Source organism: Ascidiella aspersa, chromosome 3 (assembly GCF_963924565.1).
Source record: "Ascidiella aspersa chromosome 3, kaAscAspe10.2, whole genome shotgun sequence".
In the NCBI taxonomy this organism is placed as follows: domain Eukaryota; kingdom Metazoa; phylum Chordata; class Ascidiacea; order Phlebobranchia; family Ascidiidae; genus Ascidiella; species Ascidiella aspersa.
Genome location: NC_139449.1, coordinates 13,465,845 through 13,484,119, shown reverse-complemented (window position 1 = coordinate 13,484,119; position 18,275 = coordinate 13,465,845). Strand labels below are relative to the sequence as shown.

The following is an 18,275-nucleotide window of genomic DNA, read 5'->3' as shown; positions in this document are numbered from 1 at the left end:
TATAGCAATAATTTTTCGGTAATTGCATTTTGTAGATACGCTACACATAGCTTGGCTAGTTTTTGGCTGAGGTGACACACGGCTTGGCTAAATTTTTGGCAGATGGGAATATGTCCATTGGACCCCCACCTGATCTATGGCCTTTAGACTATGGTCCACAGCCTTTGGATTTTTTGAAGGGCGTATACGCAACAACTTTGAAATACATTGACAAATATTATTTATTGCCTGTAACACATCCTCATTATTGCGTTTTGTTAATAATAAAATAGTTTGATAGCTTGTGCAGAGTAATAAGTTTTATGACTATAGCTGATTTTATTGTAAAATTTACCGAAATGTTAGTTTTAATTTTTTTTAATTTATAGTGTCAGATTAAAACTATTGAAAAAAGTCTGTGAATTACATGGATACAAGTCGACGGAATCGACCAATTTGGCTGGAGTCGGAATCGGGTATAGACTCACAGCTCGCCTGTGGTAAACACAAAGTTATTACCGGGCGTTGTTTCGCAAAGCAACTTTCGTAACAAACTGATTTGTCACAAAACTTAATGACCCTATTGTTTATTTAAATGACAAAAGGTTCTCCTGTATGCCCGTAAGGTGAAGTGATTTAGTGGTCTTCAGTTTTGATTATCTTCTCCTGTTGATTCGTCGTTAACCTAAAATAATTAAACGAACAACATTATGAAGTCGGGGTATGTGTAATAAACACATCAAAATTGTTTGTATTCTTAAGTTTCCAGTAAAGTTTTAACATTAATTTATAATTATCTGTTTGCGTGCGATTTAAAACAACACGTAGGCGTAAAAGCAAAACACGCAAATGCTGGCATTGTTTAACTGCCTACACGTTTTCTTATTTTTCTCAAAACCTTTTAACCCGTTAACCTAAATTTTAGTTTAAACAAAACACACAAAACTTGTTGGCCAGGGCCGGCTTAGAATTTGTGAATACATTCAGCAAACCCAAAAGTAATAATAATAAAAGTCGGAAGTTTGTTTTATGTTTTGGTGAAGAAAAACATCTGAGACTAGCTATCGACCATGTATACTCCCAAAACAGAGGTTTTCGCCCAATATTGTCAATCACGATAGACTATTGTGGGGCACGAGTTTAGTTTAGTTGAAGTTTCTGACTCTCGTTTGAAGGTAACTTGAAGGTTGCGTGCGTAAAACTCGTTAGCCAACCACAAGACGTATAGGTTAATAGAATTGTATTATCTGATAAGCGAACAACCAGTTAAACTATAGAAGGCGGACAAGTTAGCATATAGGAGATGCTACTTGCAATCAGGGCTGGGGAGCCACCGCAAAATAGCATTAGCTCCGGCTCCAGAGTCGTAAAACATAATCCTTTGGCTCCGGCTCCAGAGTAGTAAAACTCATATCCTTTGGCTCCGGCTCCAGCTCCGGAGCCATCAAACACACACCCAATGACTCCGGCTCCAGCTCCGGTGCCACCAGTCACTTATTCAATGGCAAGTTTTACAAATTGCTTTTGGCTAACTAACATTGGAGATGGAACAAAATATAATTTCTTAGCTTTAGCACCACAAATTGAAAAATGGCTCCAGCTCCACAAAAATATTAAAAAGGGCTCCGGCTCCGGCTCCAGCTCCACAAAAATAATAAAAATGGCTCCGGCTCCGGCTCCAGCTCCACAAAAATAATAACAATGGCTCCGGCTCCGGCTCTGGCTCCAGAGAAAATGCTTAGCTCCGAGCTCCGGGCTCCAGCTCCGGCTCCGGCTCCCCAGCCCTGCTTGCAATATCAAAGTTGCGAACAACAAGACGATAACTGAGAAGAAGTCTTCTTTTCGAGCAGATAGCGGTCTTAAGTACACAAATCCCTGTGCTGACAGCACAGAGATAATGCACGCCAGTAACTACTTTGCACTTTGGAGCGAGTAGGCAATAAATCTGTGGCATAAGCAATTACATCACAAAAGTTACTGTAAACACAATCTCTTATAGTCGGTAAATTATAGTCGTGCGCTCTTTTTAATGCACTGTTTCACAGTTTTTAATGCACTGTTTATTTTCTTTGTTTAACGACAATCAAGGTAATAAAGTTCGACAAATGTTATACCTGTCCCGCAATTGTAAATCCTAACAGTTATCCGGCCCCCGATGGCCGGGCCTTACAATTATCTGGCCCTTTATGAAAAAGATTTGTTGAACCCTGGCCGAAGACGTTACGTCTTCCTTGATATTAAACGTTTTGTGAATTCAACCAAATAAACGCATTTTTTTGCCCTTCGCCCGATTTGTCGCGTAGAACAACAACTAAGTGTTTTTAGCATTATTTGTATTTCGATGTGCCCCCTCCCTCCAAAAAAAATTCTGGATCCGCCCCGAGTTATTAGTAGCGTGCTTAATTTTTTATCTTAGCAGACGGTAACCCTGACTATAAACAAAGGATAAAAAGTACTTCTATGAAAAATCGCTATTACGTTCGCCACGATTCGGAATAGCGTCAAACAATATGTTTTAATGTTTTTAAACTGTATTTGTACTATTATATAATGTTTACCAAGTTATATTTCGTTGTTCACATATATCGTATTTTTTCTATTTAAAATAGTTACGAAAATTACCTGGCCTTCAGCTTCGCCACCTTGCAAGGCGTAGCCAATTGCCTCTTCGTCGGTTTCAGCCTGAAAATTGTAAATAAGGTAGACATGTTAATTGTAAATAGAAAACTTTTTTCAAAAACGTTTTTTATCATTTGCAAAACATAAAGTGTTGGCATTTGGTTTGTAAAATTGTATTTCAATTTGAAGAACCCTCTAACTATATTAAAAAGAAGAAGTTAAATAGAATACAGTGAATGTAAAACGTGTTTCTCCGAATTCCCAGCTTTATTGCTTGCGTACCAGCACAGTCTTTTGTCTATATGCAAGAGGGGAAAAGGTAAGAATTAAAACTAATTTACGATATTTAGGTACACTTTAAATCCTGTTAAAAATATATCTAGCTCTATAGGTGATGTTCCAAGCCTAAACATTTTTTTGTGTCAAGAAAAACAGATGAAGCAACCAACACCATAAACTTATTTTACCTTCGCGTAACGACAATCACTAATCGCTTTTTGTCAAACAATGTTCTTCTTCTAGATGAGCGCCATTGGGTATTTAGTTTATAGTGTTAAGCTTTAATTAGGAATGGTTAATGCAAGCCTCAATGAAAAACTTAGACTGCTTAAACTGCTGAGTGCAACTTGCCATAATGATCCTATGTAGGACACCGAGATTTTCTTCATCGTCAAGTGGCTGAATTTCCCCTTCTTCATCCTCTCCATCCATTACATCTTCAAGCATCATAACAACCATATCGTGATCAACGTCATAGTCAGCGTCGTAGTCTTCGGCGTCCCAACCGTCACCAGACGCCCTAAATTTAATAAAATATTTCATAGTAATGTTGATGACAATCGATAAACAATCAATGCGATTGATTGTAGACTGTATTGGTATTTGCCCAGTCGGGTGCGAAACTTTCATTATACTTTTTTGACAAATTAAATTGAAAGCCCCCGTTTAAAAACAATTTAGTGTGCGGATGACACAATAAGTATTTTTGTAGCCATTACATCCCCGAAGCCCGGTCAATATTGGTCGAAAATGCAACTCCATTTAGAATTTTTAATGCGGAAAAATTAAAAATATAGTCCAGATTTCTGGAAGGACGGGGACTGCAGAAAATTTTAGCGATCAATAAAACGACCTTTTAAAATTAATATACCTAATAGTACATTTTTATCAAAATTTACCAAATTCAAGATTCAGCAGCCCTGTTCGTGTCTCTTAGGTACATATATTTACACATCTAGACTAATTTTGCAGTGTATTTTTATGGATATGTAACATTGATCTTGCCGCCTAATTAGTTAAATGCCAGACCAGCCTTGATTCGGTATTAAATATCGGTTGAGCTTAAAGCCAATAAAAACGAAAAATCTTACAAATACAAAACCCCAGTTAGACGTGATAATTCATGGGCAGATGGGCATCTTGGTAGGTATTTATCAACGTTTGTTGTTACTACTATTTAAATGTAATGTTCATTCAAGTCCCGCATTATTTGCCTTGCAAATAAATATTTAAAAGAAATCCACCGCATTCTCGAGCCCCACAGTTAAAGAACCACTTGTCTGGATGTTTGGCTGTTAACATTACAAAATAGATTAACTTGTTTAACCTCATGTCAGCTTCTTGTGCTGGTTGAATATTGTCTGATTCCCCTTCGTTTGGTTGTGGTAGCACGACGGGATTTTCTGCTGCCACATGTGCTGGTGAGATAAGGACATCATCAACATCTTCTTTTTGGTTTAGTTTGTTGGTGAAAAGGCGAATAAGGAATGTTCCGACAAACCTTCATATATTCGACAAGTTGTTTATTTGTTCACTGTTAAAAGCTCTACGATGAGAAAAAACTAGACGAAATACCCTGCGTTACACAGGAACACATTATTTACCAGTTTATTTTTAAGGACTACTGTCGTTGTTAAAAAACTACCGCTGCAAAAAGCGCGATAATTTGCAATGTCTACCTGAACTTGCGAGCTTAAACAAAATGTAAGAATCCATCATGCTATTTACTAAAGATTAGAGATAGCCACAAATAGAAAAATGTTGATGCAATAAATTTTAATTTTGCCACAAAAGTTTACACGCTCGGTAAATATGATATTTTTGTCGTGTTAACTGTGTTTTTTTTTGCATTTCGCGGTGGAAACATATTCTCGGTGCCAAATTGTTTCCCGGTAGGTGTAATAAAGAGGCGCTAACGCAAATGGCTTCTAACGGATTTCGCCCTTGAAATTCGATTTCGTGGCTATTAGGGATGTTCAAAGTAGAATCCGAAGGTATTCCGGTTTCGAATTTAGAATAACGAATCGAAAATATCGAATTACATCTTGTGTTAGTTCTGGTTTACTAAAAACGTTGTCTGTTAATTAAGTACTGCAATAATATACAGTTACTACTGACAGAAATACGTTACTATTACTTAGCAAATACGTTGTGGCATAACCTCGCCGAATATGCGCCTAAAATTTCCCTGGGTTTCCCCTTAGCGGATTTTGTGCGAGGCAAGTACGCTTCGATATAGATGCTACTTTTGCAACTTAACTCATTTAAGGAAATTGCGAATTCTCCGCACCTAGGATTATACATTAGTCGCATGTTTACATTTTCTTGATACCTAATAAATCTTCCCAGTAGTTGATTGCTGGATAAAAGCTGCACTACATGGCTACCTTAAAAGCAAGCACCACTCCACTTGTGTCGCCCCAGCGACAGACATTTATCGAAACTTTACACTCGCGTATTGCCATTTAAAGTAGTTGTTTAACTTGTAGAATAACAGCGCATAACTACTTAAAAAGTTTAAACATTTTAGAAAGACCAGGTTGTTTCCAATTTGTTTTTCATATAACATGTGCAATTGATAATAAACCTATCACAAATTTAGTTCGTTTTATGTAATTTTCACAATATTTATAACCTTTAATGACAAAACAGCAATTAATCATAAAACTTTTTTGACATATCTATGTAGTAATTGAAAAATTAAATTACAACTGATTTCCTTTCTTAACAACTGCTATTTCAAGCAATTGTTTAAATTGTGACGTTTAAAAAACACAAAAAAACACTTAAAAAACATGATATAAATACCATTGTTTCCCCAACTTAATCATTTGCCCCAATAGTAAGTGAAAATGCAACACAATAAACTCTTCACAAATTGGGTACGTTTTATAAGGTATTGTCGTGTGTCAGTTTTACTTTATTACAAACGTGATCCGTCAATAAGCCGGTCAAATAATAAAGTGCAAAAATAGAAAATTGCTATTGCCAGTAATGCGTTACTATTACTGCATTAGACGCTCGCTCACCCAATAACACCTGATTGACACTTGATTATTAGGCTAAGCTTATCGGCAAGAAATTGGTCGCCTGAAAAAACGCGACGCCATACTACATGGCTATATTAAAATATATATATAAATGTGTCGCCACAGCGACCGGACTTTATCTAAATCTTGCCACTCGCGTATGTACAATTAGGCGTCCCCTTACGACTTTACGCGGTGAAACATTAAATTATATTTGTTCCTATTACCCGATATAAACGGCAATATTGAACACGAACCCAGTTTGGATTCGAATCTAAGGATCCGATATTCTACTTTGAACACCCATGAGCCCTAGTTTGATGATCCCTGCTTTACATCATTGGACATACAACGGTAATTTATTATTTTATTTACTTTAATTTACTATTTAAAACATATGACGTTATTCTTTGTTGTATCGGTTTAACTAATTAATGTTTTGTGCTTTAGGATTTTACAGTTTCCGAAGTGGCCAATCCTAATATTTCTGCGCTAAATTGAAAATTTTAGGTAATTTACACCAATTTAAAGTTGAAGACACCTTAGTGACGTCATAGCTCGGACTAATCGATTTATTCCAACAGACTTTTTTGTTACCTGAGGCCAATCTCAAGTTTCGAAAAGCATTATAAATTTCGTAGACCATTACAAATATGGATCACGTTTCGGGGACTTTTTGCATGAATTTTCGGTTTCAGATTAGGCCCTTGTTAGACTTTTTCACTCTTTTTCTTGCCCATTTGCGTAAATTACTTTTTGGTTACATGTTGAACCATTATACACAATCAGTTTTTCGATACTATGCTAGAGTTCTCAGTAACAACTTCAAGTTTGCGCAAAAACAATTTTTTTACAAACAAAAGCGAGTGAAAACGTCGTTACTGCATAAAAAGACAAAAAGGTTAAAAACTTACCACGACCAAGAACAAAGCCCGAGAAAAAGGAGAGTTACCAACAGCTCGCCTTCACCAATTGACCAGTTCCCGGCTGCTATACGACTGATACTGGCAGAAACCACGTCAAGGGCATTATGCTTTAAGGATGCACAATCATCTATGCCTTTTTGACAAGGTGTAACTGCTTCATCTAATTCGGACATACTTCTAAAAGTTGCTAGAGAGTTAACAACAGCCTATATACATAGTTATCCAATACCTACCAATCATAAAATAAGCTTTGCATACATTTTCTTGTTACGTAACAAACTGCAAAATCACATTTGCTTTTTTTGCCGTATTGCTCAGAAACAGTAAATAAGGATTTAAGCTGCAGATATCCCAATTCTGGCGCAATAAAGCATTCTATGATGTAAAAACTATATAACTGCGGATAATGGTCTATTTAAGGTTGGTCCTTTTCGTCGTCTACAAAGAACACTCTGTGAATCGCCTATACTGATATGTGCTTGCTACTACATTGACTTTTAAGATTCTTTGTAACTGTTTTCTAACTTTTTTCCAGATGTGGGTTGTACACAAATACTGTAAGAAAACACCGTACGGTGCGTGGTAAACAGTCCAATCAACTCAACTGGCATTCGTGAAATGTAGGATGTGCTTGAACAAATTTCAACATTTTCTTATGCTTGAGTTTCATGATTGAGTTAAGTGTTTATCGCCAGTGTTTGGTAATAACTGGGAATAAACTATTTGCTTCGGCCAGTTTTGTTTTCAATTTAGTATAATTTTTGGTATAAAAGTACTACGTAGTTTTGTACGTTTTTGCTCGAAATTCTCCTGAAAACTTTTTGTGATAAACTAAACTTGTTTTATTCTATGTTGCACGTCGTAGTCTACGTTTAGCAAATAAATCAAATTCAACAGAATTAGGGTAGGCCACTTTTGACCAGTTTGTTACAAGTAGCAAATATCCACAAAAATCCGGACAGTTCTACATCGTACGCAAAGCAAAATATTTACCTCGTTTGACATACGATGAAACTGAGTATATATGACCCCATTATAACGTCACATTGTCGTTTGTGTATATTCTGTTGATACCCATGTGTGCGTAATTTTTTTTTACAAAAATATATGTTAGCCGAGTTTTTACTGATGATTGTTAGATACCATAAAAATTTTAAACCCTTTTTGGTGTACAAGAGGTTTCCAGGAACAGTTTCTAAGTTTATAAAGAGGTATTTGGTTTTACATATCAGGAAAAGGTTGAGAAACACTGGATTTAGGACAATACAGGCGACTTCGTAATGGCACCGCCGCATGAAGTTGTTTCTCAAATAAATCCAACCCAATTTCTGTTTGCGCACAATTTACCTTTGAAATAAACAAAAAAAGACAAGTCCCAGTCAAAGTCATCAATTGCCAGTGTTATAATGACTTAAGTCACTGCTTTCAAATGACTTGACTTAAGTCTTTTGACCCAATTGACTTGACTTGGACATTATAATTTAGGTAAAATTAAAATGTTTCATTAAATATTTATAACTAAAATGCGGATATTATTCTCAAATTTTGCACATAAAGCACTTTTTTAAAAGGCTTGACTTGGACTTAAGTTATTTTACAAATGGCTTTACTGGGACATTTTAAAATGAATAGTTTACAAAATTACAACACTGACAATTGCCTAAGTTAAGTCCCAGGTAAGTCATTATAAGAGCAAGTTAACTTGAAGTCATTTGACATAAAAATAAAACGTTAAACCAGTGCCTATTATTAACGTTAAACCAGTGCCTATTATATTGTCCTATGGCAGTGCTTTTCAATCTATGGGTCGTGACCCAAAATTGGGGCGCTGTTTGATTTCGTTGGGTCGCTGACTGCAGTAATTCACATGTTTATACTAATTGAGATTGTTTCTGAGCAAGATTTCTCAATGAGGAAAATTAAGGAAGCAATGCAAATAATGTATAGTTACTAAAATTCAAAATTCTTTATGCTAATGCCTAGTTTTTGTTCGCTTACAAGAAGCTATTTTTTTGTTCGCTTACAAGAAAAAACAATAAAACCTTAGTCGCTATACCTAAACTTAATATTTGTGTCGCCATGAAAAAAGGTTGAGAAACACTGACCAACGGGATCAAATGGGAATCGCACATTTATTTTCTATGCGAACAAAGGTGATATTGTATTTAGAAAATCTGATTCCTTTTTTTTGCTTTGGGAAGAAAATGCATTATACTGTGGCATGGCTAAGCCAAATTTACCGACGAATCGGGTTTGTTATTTCATGTCCTTTGGTATCTAAACCAAAATTCAAAACTTTTTTCAGAAATATCCTAAATATCCGGCGATCAACCATGCGTAATTGAACGCCACTAAACCGTGATATACCATATGGATCTCATTGGTTAGCACCGAAGTGACAAGGCACGTTAATATGTGGGCACTGTTTAATTATTAAAATTGGTAAAAATCATCCGTGTATGACCAACATCTCAACTAAAAAATAACAGAATGTAACATATAATTATTCAAGGGAAGTCATTTTGGCCCAAAACACTTTTGTCAAGTATAGTCATTTCAACAAAGGAAGTTTATATAATAATGATTGGTCGCATAAAACTTCATATTTGTTGAATTTTTTTTTTATTCGTTGAAAATATATAAATTAGTTTGGGAAAAGAGCAGTTGATTTATTGACCCACAAATATATAAGAAAGAGTTAAATCACTTTTTAATGACCTGCGATCTGCTATGTGTGGCCGGCAAACAACACGCCAATAATGTTGTAGCTTTTTTGTGGAAAATGTTACAAAGTTACGTCACAAAGCATGCAACTAAAAAACATGGGCTTAGTGTTCGATGTCGAGCCTAAATACGCAACAGAAAGAATAAACATATTTTGGGGACATGGCCTTGTGAAAAAGAGACATTTATTTGCCGGCACGCCAAATATTTTTAGCGGAACGCCGTTTTGCACCTCTCTGGCTTACTTTCACCACTGCTGTACACACCTGTTTGCTATTCGAATACAGTTATTGTTGTAAAAAAGTTTTAGGTTTGTCGAATTTTTTTCAAAAGTTTTGTAAAAGCTGCATGGAAATCGCGATTAAAGGCAGCATATAAAATGGGATTAATCAGCGAATTGCAGTAACCAAGCCAAAGAACAATATTTAAAAGTAATGTTGGCATTTTACACTGGCAAAACGGCGCGGCTAACGTAACTACAAAAAATGGTAGCCAACATATTATAAATGCTCCAACTATAGTCCCTAAGGTTCTAATGGCACGAATTTCCCTTGCTTTTAAAACTTTGATTTTTGCTCGCAAGCTAACTGAATGCATCAATATAGGACTTGCTGCCATTTGCGATTGGGCGTTATTGACAGAATTCGAGGTTGAACAATGTTTATCCATTACGCAACAGACGAAGCAACAGTGTATTTGTTTTTCTTGTGACTCTTGACAACTCCTTTGTAAAACGCAAAATACGTTATCCTTGGATTGGGGACCGTCTACCTTCAACGCTTCACCATTAGATTTCAAGTTTTGACTTTTCATACAACGGCGATCTGCAAAGTGCACATGACCTTCTGTTTTCGTTCTTCTTCGTTGTTTCAAATTAAGAAACTGTGGATCTTTCTCGGGCAACATTGACAAATCGCTTTCTGATCGCACTTTTCGTTTCGTTTTGTATTCCTTGGATTGCGACTTTAAATCACTAAACAAATAAACAAAATTTAAAAATATATATTTTTATAATGAACGTTTCATACACAGACATGTACAATCACAGTTGTTTTTCTAGCAGGCCTTGCTTGCATCAAAGGCTTCCGTTGTAGATTTATTATTTTTATATTTACAATAGCAATTCAAAATCAGTTATTTTTTTTTTTTTTACAAAATCAGTTATAATATTTCATTAAAAGTATCAGCAAGGATTTTACCGTTATCCTTGGCCAGTTTCGAGAGACTACATTAAAATTGTGCCAACATTTGTGTCAAAAAACTGTTTAAACCTGGATGCAATTATGATTGAAGTCTTTTTTCAGTCTATATATGTTGTCTGCACGTTTTTTCGCTTACTCGTTTGGTTGTCCGTAAAATAAACAAATTAATAATAGAGTTTAATACTATATGATATATTAGATAATTAATTAGACAAAACTTTAGCTGCGCAGAACAATAACGTCATAGCTTATGTTAATCTAAATCAGGGGTTCTTAAACTTTTTTTACCGCGGACCCCTAATTTATTATTTTGCTTTGCGTGGACCACGGTAGGCAAGAAATTTTCAGAGAGACGTCATAAATTCACTATCACAATACAAATAGACTTCAGAAATCCGCTGGTTTCAACCCAAAAAATGTAAAAGTGAAATGGAGTCTTAATACATTCAGTGCAACTAAACTATTTTCTTTGAAAAATCGATTACATTTTCAATATACACTAACATTTCAATTAGGCCTTAATGGACCACCTAAAACTTGTTCCCACCCATGGACCCTGGTTTAAGAACCCCTGATCTAAATGAATATTAATAACGTTAAAAGTAATAAATTTAAAACTTTATATTACGATTAGGTAATAGGACGAACCTTAAAACCTGTATTTTTTCTATAGGCATTGTAGATATTGCTGCACTTTCGTCGGGTAAATGAAAAGATGTAGTATTTTGAACAAAGGGTGGGGCACTTTGAGCTTCGCTGTCAAAATCCCACGATAAAGAAATCTTACGACGGACAAATATACGCCTCTTGTCGCTGGCTTGCAAGCTATTCCAGGGTCGTTCAGTGGTACGGTGAATATAATGTCCTAAATTGCTGGCCACCAAACCAACATCATCTTTTGATAAACTAACATTCTTCGGAAGAGACCGTTTTTCAGTTTTTAAGTGATCTTGAAATTTTAATGAGTTGTAGTGGTAAATATTTCCCATTTTCCATAGGTAAGGTTTTGCAGGTTTCGCTTGATTATCGTCAGTTTTCTTCAAATTCCTGACAAATAAGATTAGGTTTTTAATGTACAATTTATTTCAACATGTTAACAATTGAAGAATATTGCCAAAGAGAAGATGAAATAACTGGAAAATTGGGACCTACAGATTATTAAAATGTTAAATGCATTTAAAGCAGTTGTACCTGCAAGCAAATTTGATAGAAAGAGAGTTTCTATCTTCCGAAGACGAAGAAATCATCCTTGAACGTGACTCCGATCGCTTAATATGCTGATGAATTAAGACGTATATCCTTGTATAGACCACCAAAAGCAGAGCAAGGGGAACATAGAACGATCCCAATGTCGCATATATCGTGTAACCGGGGTGATGTCCAACCTTATGCATAAATCATGTAAAGGTTGTATTGTTTGGTCAACTGTAGCATAAATCAACCGCCACCGCCATGTTTTACGACCATCGTTGATATATATAGAGGCCAAATTTGTAAACATTACTGATACTGTATTACGTAATTGTATCATCATCATGGGGTGACGAACCAACAGCGGCGCTTCATTCAGTTTTATACGCCTTTTACCTAATATAATCGATTTTTTTTCTTTGACTTTTTACACAAACCAAGTCAATGTGTTAAAGGAAATTGAAAAGGAGTAATGGCATTTATTAAACATATCCCCTATGGTGACTAACAATTTGCGTTGATGTAACCTTCTGAATATTGGAAATACGCAATGTGCACAATGTAGTTCAGCAAATTGCGTTTGTGAGTGAGTTGGATACCAAATGATATTAATTTCTGCCGAAGGATAGGGTGGCTTGGTAACGTTAACGTAAATAGAAAAGTGGCTTTTACATCGATACTTACTGTTTACCTTGCATAGATTTTTTGGTTCATTTAAGGTTTTGTTAGCAGGTTGGCCATTAAGCAAACAAAATTCTTTAATGTTGTCGGTATTGGACGACGGTTTCCAACCAATTATCGGGGGAATGCTGATGCAGAACGCCAGCAGCCAAACTACAAAAATCGTAGGGGCAACACTGCGGAAAAAGTATAATTATGGTCACAGTTTAAACATCATTTATCCGACAAATACAGTGGTATAATTTGCTGAAACTAAACTTTTTTGAAGGAACATCCAAACCGAACGGAATTAAAAAAAAAACTTTCAATTATGACAGAACCTCTACCGGTAAATCAAACACTTCAACATCTTACCTAATTCTTTTGAGCCCAGTTAACAGCCTACATATGTAATGGATTCATTGGATTGTGATACAGAACAAAAAATCTGCCTCTTTGCGCTAATAAAATATAGTACTGGGATACCGGCAAAGGATAAAAATTGTCCTTATTATTTTAAAAACAATAGATTAGTGTTTTATTTCCGATGTGCTCTATAAATTATATAAGACTATGTTACTGGAGAGATTTTTAAGTCACATCTATCGTGTCCCTAAATGATACTTTAGTTTATGGTACCGGAACCTAGGAAAACACACTACTAAAGACTAAAGTGCCCTAATAATGAACTATATAATGTGTGTTACATAGATAAGTATAGCGTGTTTGTTTCTTGTTAGGTCAATGGAGTCAATATGAGATAGTTCTCTTATCTATTTTTACGTTCGTCGCATTCTTTCCGAATAGTAGTGCACAGCATTTGTTATGGATTGTTGTCGTTCGAGGGCAATAGCACACAAATGAAGGATTGAAGCAGTGCAGCAAGCCATATCTGTTGCAGTCCATATCCGACAAAATGTTGATCCTAAAATCCATTTGTTGTATATCTGCAAAATATTTTACAACATTGAAGAATATATACTGGATTTTATAATTATCACTAAACTAATTTTTGATAATTAAACCTGTTTAAGCACAAAACCATTTAATTATTTATCTTTAGTGAAAAAGTTTAAATTGCTTCATTATTTCTAAGCAATTAGGACAAATTTTCAATTTTATTTTTTTTTATATTATTGACAAAATTGGTTGTTAAAATGGTTGCCAGGTGATTATATGCGGAGTGAAGTGTACGGAAGTGTGTCAATTTATTTAGAAATTTTTTCAAAACGATATTTTGTCGTGACTTTCAAACGGTAAACCCATAATAATTAATTTGTTAACCTGTTTTAAAGGAGCGAAGCGGTATCTCAAAATTTGTCTCAAATAAATAGTTTTAGCAACTATCGTTATATTTACATACTTAGATAAAAAAGTTGCGGTTTTAAAACATTCTTTAAAAAAGCGCTTATAATTACCAATTTTGTTTGTAAAAGAGCGTTATAGCTCTTTTATGTGAATATATGCCTCAAAATTTAACTTCATTATTACGGTAGCATAATTACTTGCTTATTATCACGTAGGTAAAATAGTAGTACTAAGCTATAAGAAACACGACAAAAATCAGAAATGCTTTGCTAGTATTATACTTCAGGTGCCTTCTAAACATATTTGCGGAGCAGTGTAAAAGATAATTATTTTTTACTTGTTTTAAGGCCTTATATGTTAGCACAAACTGTTTCGACCCATTGACCAAAAAAAAAATTGAAATGCGTAGTAATATTAGGCAACAATAGTTACCCTCCATAGTAAAACAAATATATACTGAGTCGTTGACACGGTTTCTGGAGTAAATTAACCTTGAATGATATATTCTAATTGTGTTAACAAATCTCACAAACACAGGTCTTGAACTTAAATATCATTATAGTGTTTGGTGTTTTGTTAACTTCAAATAGAAATGGAATACAAATAGCCTACAGTTCTAACTTCACACCTGGTACAATGCACTGAATGGCATTACAAGGCAAGATACAAGCAAATCAGTGATAGCAAGCGAGCATATGAGGAAGTTCGCGGGGGAATGAAGCCTGCGATCCATTTTTACAGCACATACCACCAAGACATTGCCGATAATCGAACCGAAGATAATTGCTGACAGCAAAATGCCGATGGCGATATTTAATGTACCTTCAATACAAACAAAATTTACGATATATGAATAAAGCACTTTAAAAATCATCAGTTTAAAGTTAAAGTAGAAGCAATTGAAAGCACGAAATAAAGGCAATAAAATGTAGATCAGCCTTACATTTCAACAAGCACACGTTTGCCAATAAGTACAGTGGACAGACGTAAAGACAAGCGTAGCTGCGCAGAACTGGTGAGGCCTAGCGTGTGCGTATGGTCTGGGGAAGTGGTCTCCAACCTGTGGGTCGCGACCCCAATTGGGGTCGCTTGAAATTTTTGTGAGGTCGCCATAACTTGCCATATTCCTGCTGTTTTAGTACGAATTATTTATTTCGTTTCTTTGACGTCACACTATTAACTGAGTGCATTTTCAGGTGACATTTAACAAAAACTAGATTTCTTTGATTTAGCGCAGCGAATATCGAACTTTCGCAAATTTTTATTGGGACATAATTTCAATGCGTTATAAAAGAGTTAATTTTTCAAAAAAGTGTAAATTTTGTTATTAAACGTAACGAACGTGGTTTGCAGGCTTTGTATTCCTAATTATGACAGCGGATGCAGCAGAACGCTTTTTGTGTAATTCATTTAAAGTAAAAAATCAAAGGTTTTAGCAAATATTTACTTTTCGACTTTGATGCAATATCAACGTACCCGACTCTGCCTAAATATGGTATTTAACTAAGCCTACTCATTCTGTTTTCTATCTCATGGCTTTGTGAAGCGGGATTCAGCGCAATGAGCATAAAACGAAACATCGTACTCGTTTGGAAGTAGAGCATTACATGCGGTTAAGCCAGGAGGCGCTTTTTTTCTGGGAGGCGCACCTAGAGACCTTTAAAAACGTGGCGGTGTACTTTGCGAGCGAGGCGAGCGCGAAATTTTTGAGGTGTACCGGTATTTGTTTTAAATTGCTTGCAATTTTTTATAATATAGGCTTTATAGTTGCATATCTTTAAAGAGACTCCAGCCTTGAGACCAAAATAAGAATAACATCAACTTAGGAATGGAAGACAGTTAGCAATAAGGCGTAAATAGAACACCTAATAGTCGAAATAATGACGAAATCGGTTTAGACCTAAATGGCCAAAATAAGGCCTATACAACCTTTTTATCTAACCCCAAACACCATCCATAACTATCACCTACTCCCCATATATTTTTAACCCTAACCCAATTGCTAACACCACCAACTATACCCGCCCATAAGCCCAAACAGGGACAAAAATCCGGGCCAAAACAGCGGCGCCCAAATGTCGACAGCAAACGGCCAATGCCAAACAGGTGTTCCCCAATCATCCCAACTTTCCCTACAGTCTTGGGCGTAATTTAACCATTTAAGCTTACTTTTAGGCTAAATTCAACATGTTTAGGTCTTATCTAGACTATTTTAGATATTATTCTGTCGTGCTCATTACTGCGAATTTAGCGTTATTATGTCGGTGGTCTTAGTACTATGGCATTATACATTATTTGATTACAGTTGGGAAACTTTGGATTTTGCGCGGGGGAGACGATTCTGCAGCTTAAAATTGTGCGGCTGTAATAACATTATTTATAAAATTTGAACGGCTGAAAATGGAGTACTATACTAAAAACCGTTGGCGCGACGAAAGTTTTGCGCGTTTGAGCGATTTTTCGCGGCTGACCACATTTTACGTTAATTTTACATGAAATGCGCAGCTATGGCCACGGCTGAGTGGGAAACTGCGCGGGGGATTTATTTTATCCCCCGCGCAGGCCTTACCTTCCACCCTGGAATTCTGATTTAGTTTTGTTGCTTTGTAGGTCTTATTGGGTTTTATACTTGAAAGTACCGCGTAATCAATGAGCTAAGCTTAATAGGAAAGTAACAATACATGTTTTATATATTATCTTCTTTTTTCCTTTTGCTCGCGGCGCATCTGGCAGCCTTCCATTGCGCACCAGTGCGCCGCGGCGCACCGGTTGAGAAGTGCTGGGTTAAGCCATTATGCTATGCTGCCATCATACTGAATGTAATTTATTGTTGAAACAAATTGAATTTTTTGTGTTCGCTCGTCTGTTAAATTCAAATTCATATGTTAACTAAACTTATTTTGGTGCCCATGCGTAGCCACTGCTCTCTATGCATAATATACGCATAATCGCTCGTGTTACTTTGTTCCAGTATTATTTGCGCATTTATATTTATATCGGAAAACAAAATGGGGTCGCAGTATAAAATCTCATTACATTTTATTAAAATTGGGGTCGTTTATCAAAAAGGTTGGAGACCACCCGGTCTGGGGTATCTACACGCTATGCAGTGCCAAAAATCCTGAATTACAATTTAGCGTTATAGGCGTTATATTTTTGTAATGCTTTGTTTAAATGTCAGTTGCGTAACCATCTTGTCAATATTATAATTTAATTTGTTGCGAACAGTATCACTTGATTTTAAAATCTTTCTGGTGTCTCATTACAATCCAGCAATACGATCGAAATGGGAGTAACACCAATTTTATGAGGACAAAACCAAATTCAAATAAAGGCCAAATTAAACTAACCAATAGGTCGTAATAAGACTTAAAAAAAAAACGAAACTACCTTGATCTGACTGTTTTTATTTTTTTTGTGACGAGTTTTGGTCTTATTCAGTCATAATATTGTTTTACGTCGTGACCAAAAACCTGTTAAAGCGCTTAAACAATAGCCAGAATTCCAACTATTAAACCAAATATGCAGTATATGTATATATTTCAAACCAGACACTTTGCTGCTAATTTGAAAAATAGGTTTTCGAATCATAGTTTAATAAATCATTGTTTAAAAAAACAATAAACAACTAGTATAACTGAATATAGGCCTACAACAAATTCCAGTGTTTTAGCAAACTAAGTTTTCTTCTCGTACTTTCTCCCTATCAAACTTGTTCTACGCATTTTTAAAACAAGTTTAAGAAACTCTATGTTTTACATGGCCTGGGGATTTGACATCGAATGAACCTGGCGGCCATTTCGAAAATCCGAAATTGGCGACTTTCCCCAGATCAGGTAAGCTGAAACTTTTTGTGTACATATATAAAGCCCAAATGACACAAATCTATAGAGAAACACTTTTTTGTATGTTTTAACTAAATGGCCCCTTTTTTTCTAAAAATAAGATAACTCCTAGAACTATAGTGGCTTAACTTTTTCCTTTTTCTGTGTTTTTTATTTTTTATAAAAATCTTTCTTTTTAATATCTATTGTGTCACCAACTGACAATGTTTGATAAGACATAGATCGTAAAATCAACAACAATATTTATAATTGAGCTAAATAGGTTTTTAATTTCCTTGTTTATTTTATCATATGACGTAATATTGTACTGACGTTTCTGAAACAATTTACGCTCTTTCCCATACAAATCCTATTTTTGTCCAGGTAACATGTTATACTAATGGGCACACTATGGAGAATAAAATGTATGCATTATAAACGCAACATGCAAAAACATGATAAGCTGAACAGCCTACCTGTTTCCATTTTTCTCTAAGGGCATAAAACAGCAGTAGACTTTCCTTCTTTGTCTAT

The 18,275-nt window shown here is 35.4% G+C and overlaps 1 protein-coding gene across 1 annotated transcript; it reads right to left on the bottom strand.

Moving 5' to 3' along the window:
* Positions 1-625: 625 nt before the first annotated feature.
* Positions 626-18,227, bottom strand: LOC146160301 (5-hydroxytryptamine receptor 2B-like). Its single transcript, XM_083384922.1, has 10 exons — positions 18,218-18,227; positions 14,546-14,739; positions 13,393-13,556; positions 12,641-12,806; positions 11,950-12,143; positions 11,686-11,805; positions 4,205-4,378; positions 3,229-3,397; positions 2,602-2,661; positions 626-664 (listed from the first exon to the last, which is right to left on the bottom strand). Exons 1-10 carry the CDS (start codon positions 18,225-18,227, stop codon positions 626-628), a joined length of 1,290 nt encoding a protein of 429 aa, XP_083241048.1.
* Between the last annotated feature and the right edge of the window lie 48 nt (positions 18,228-18,275).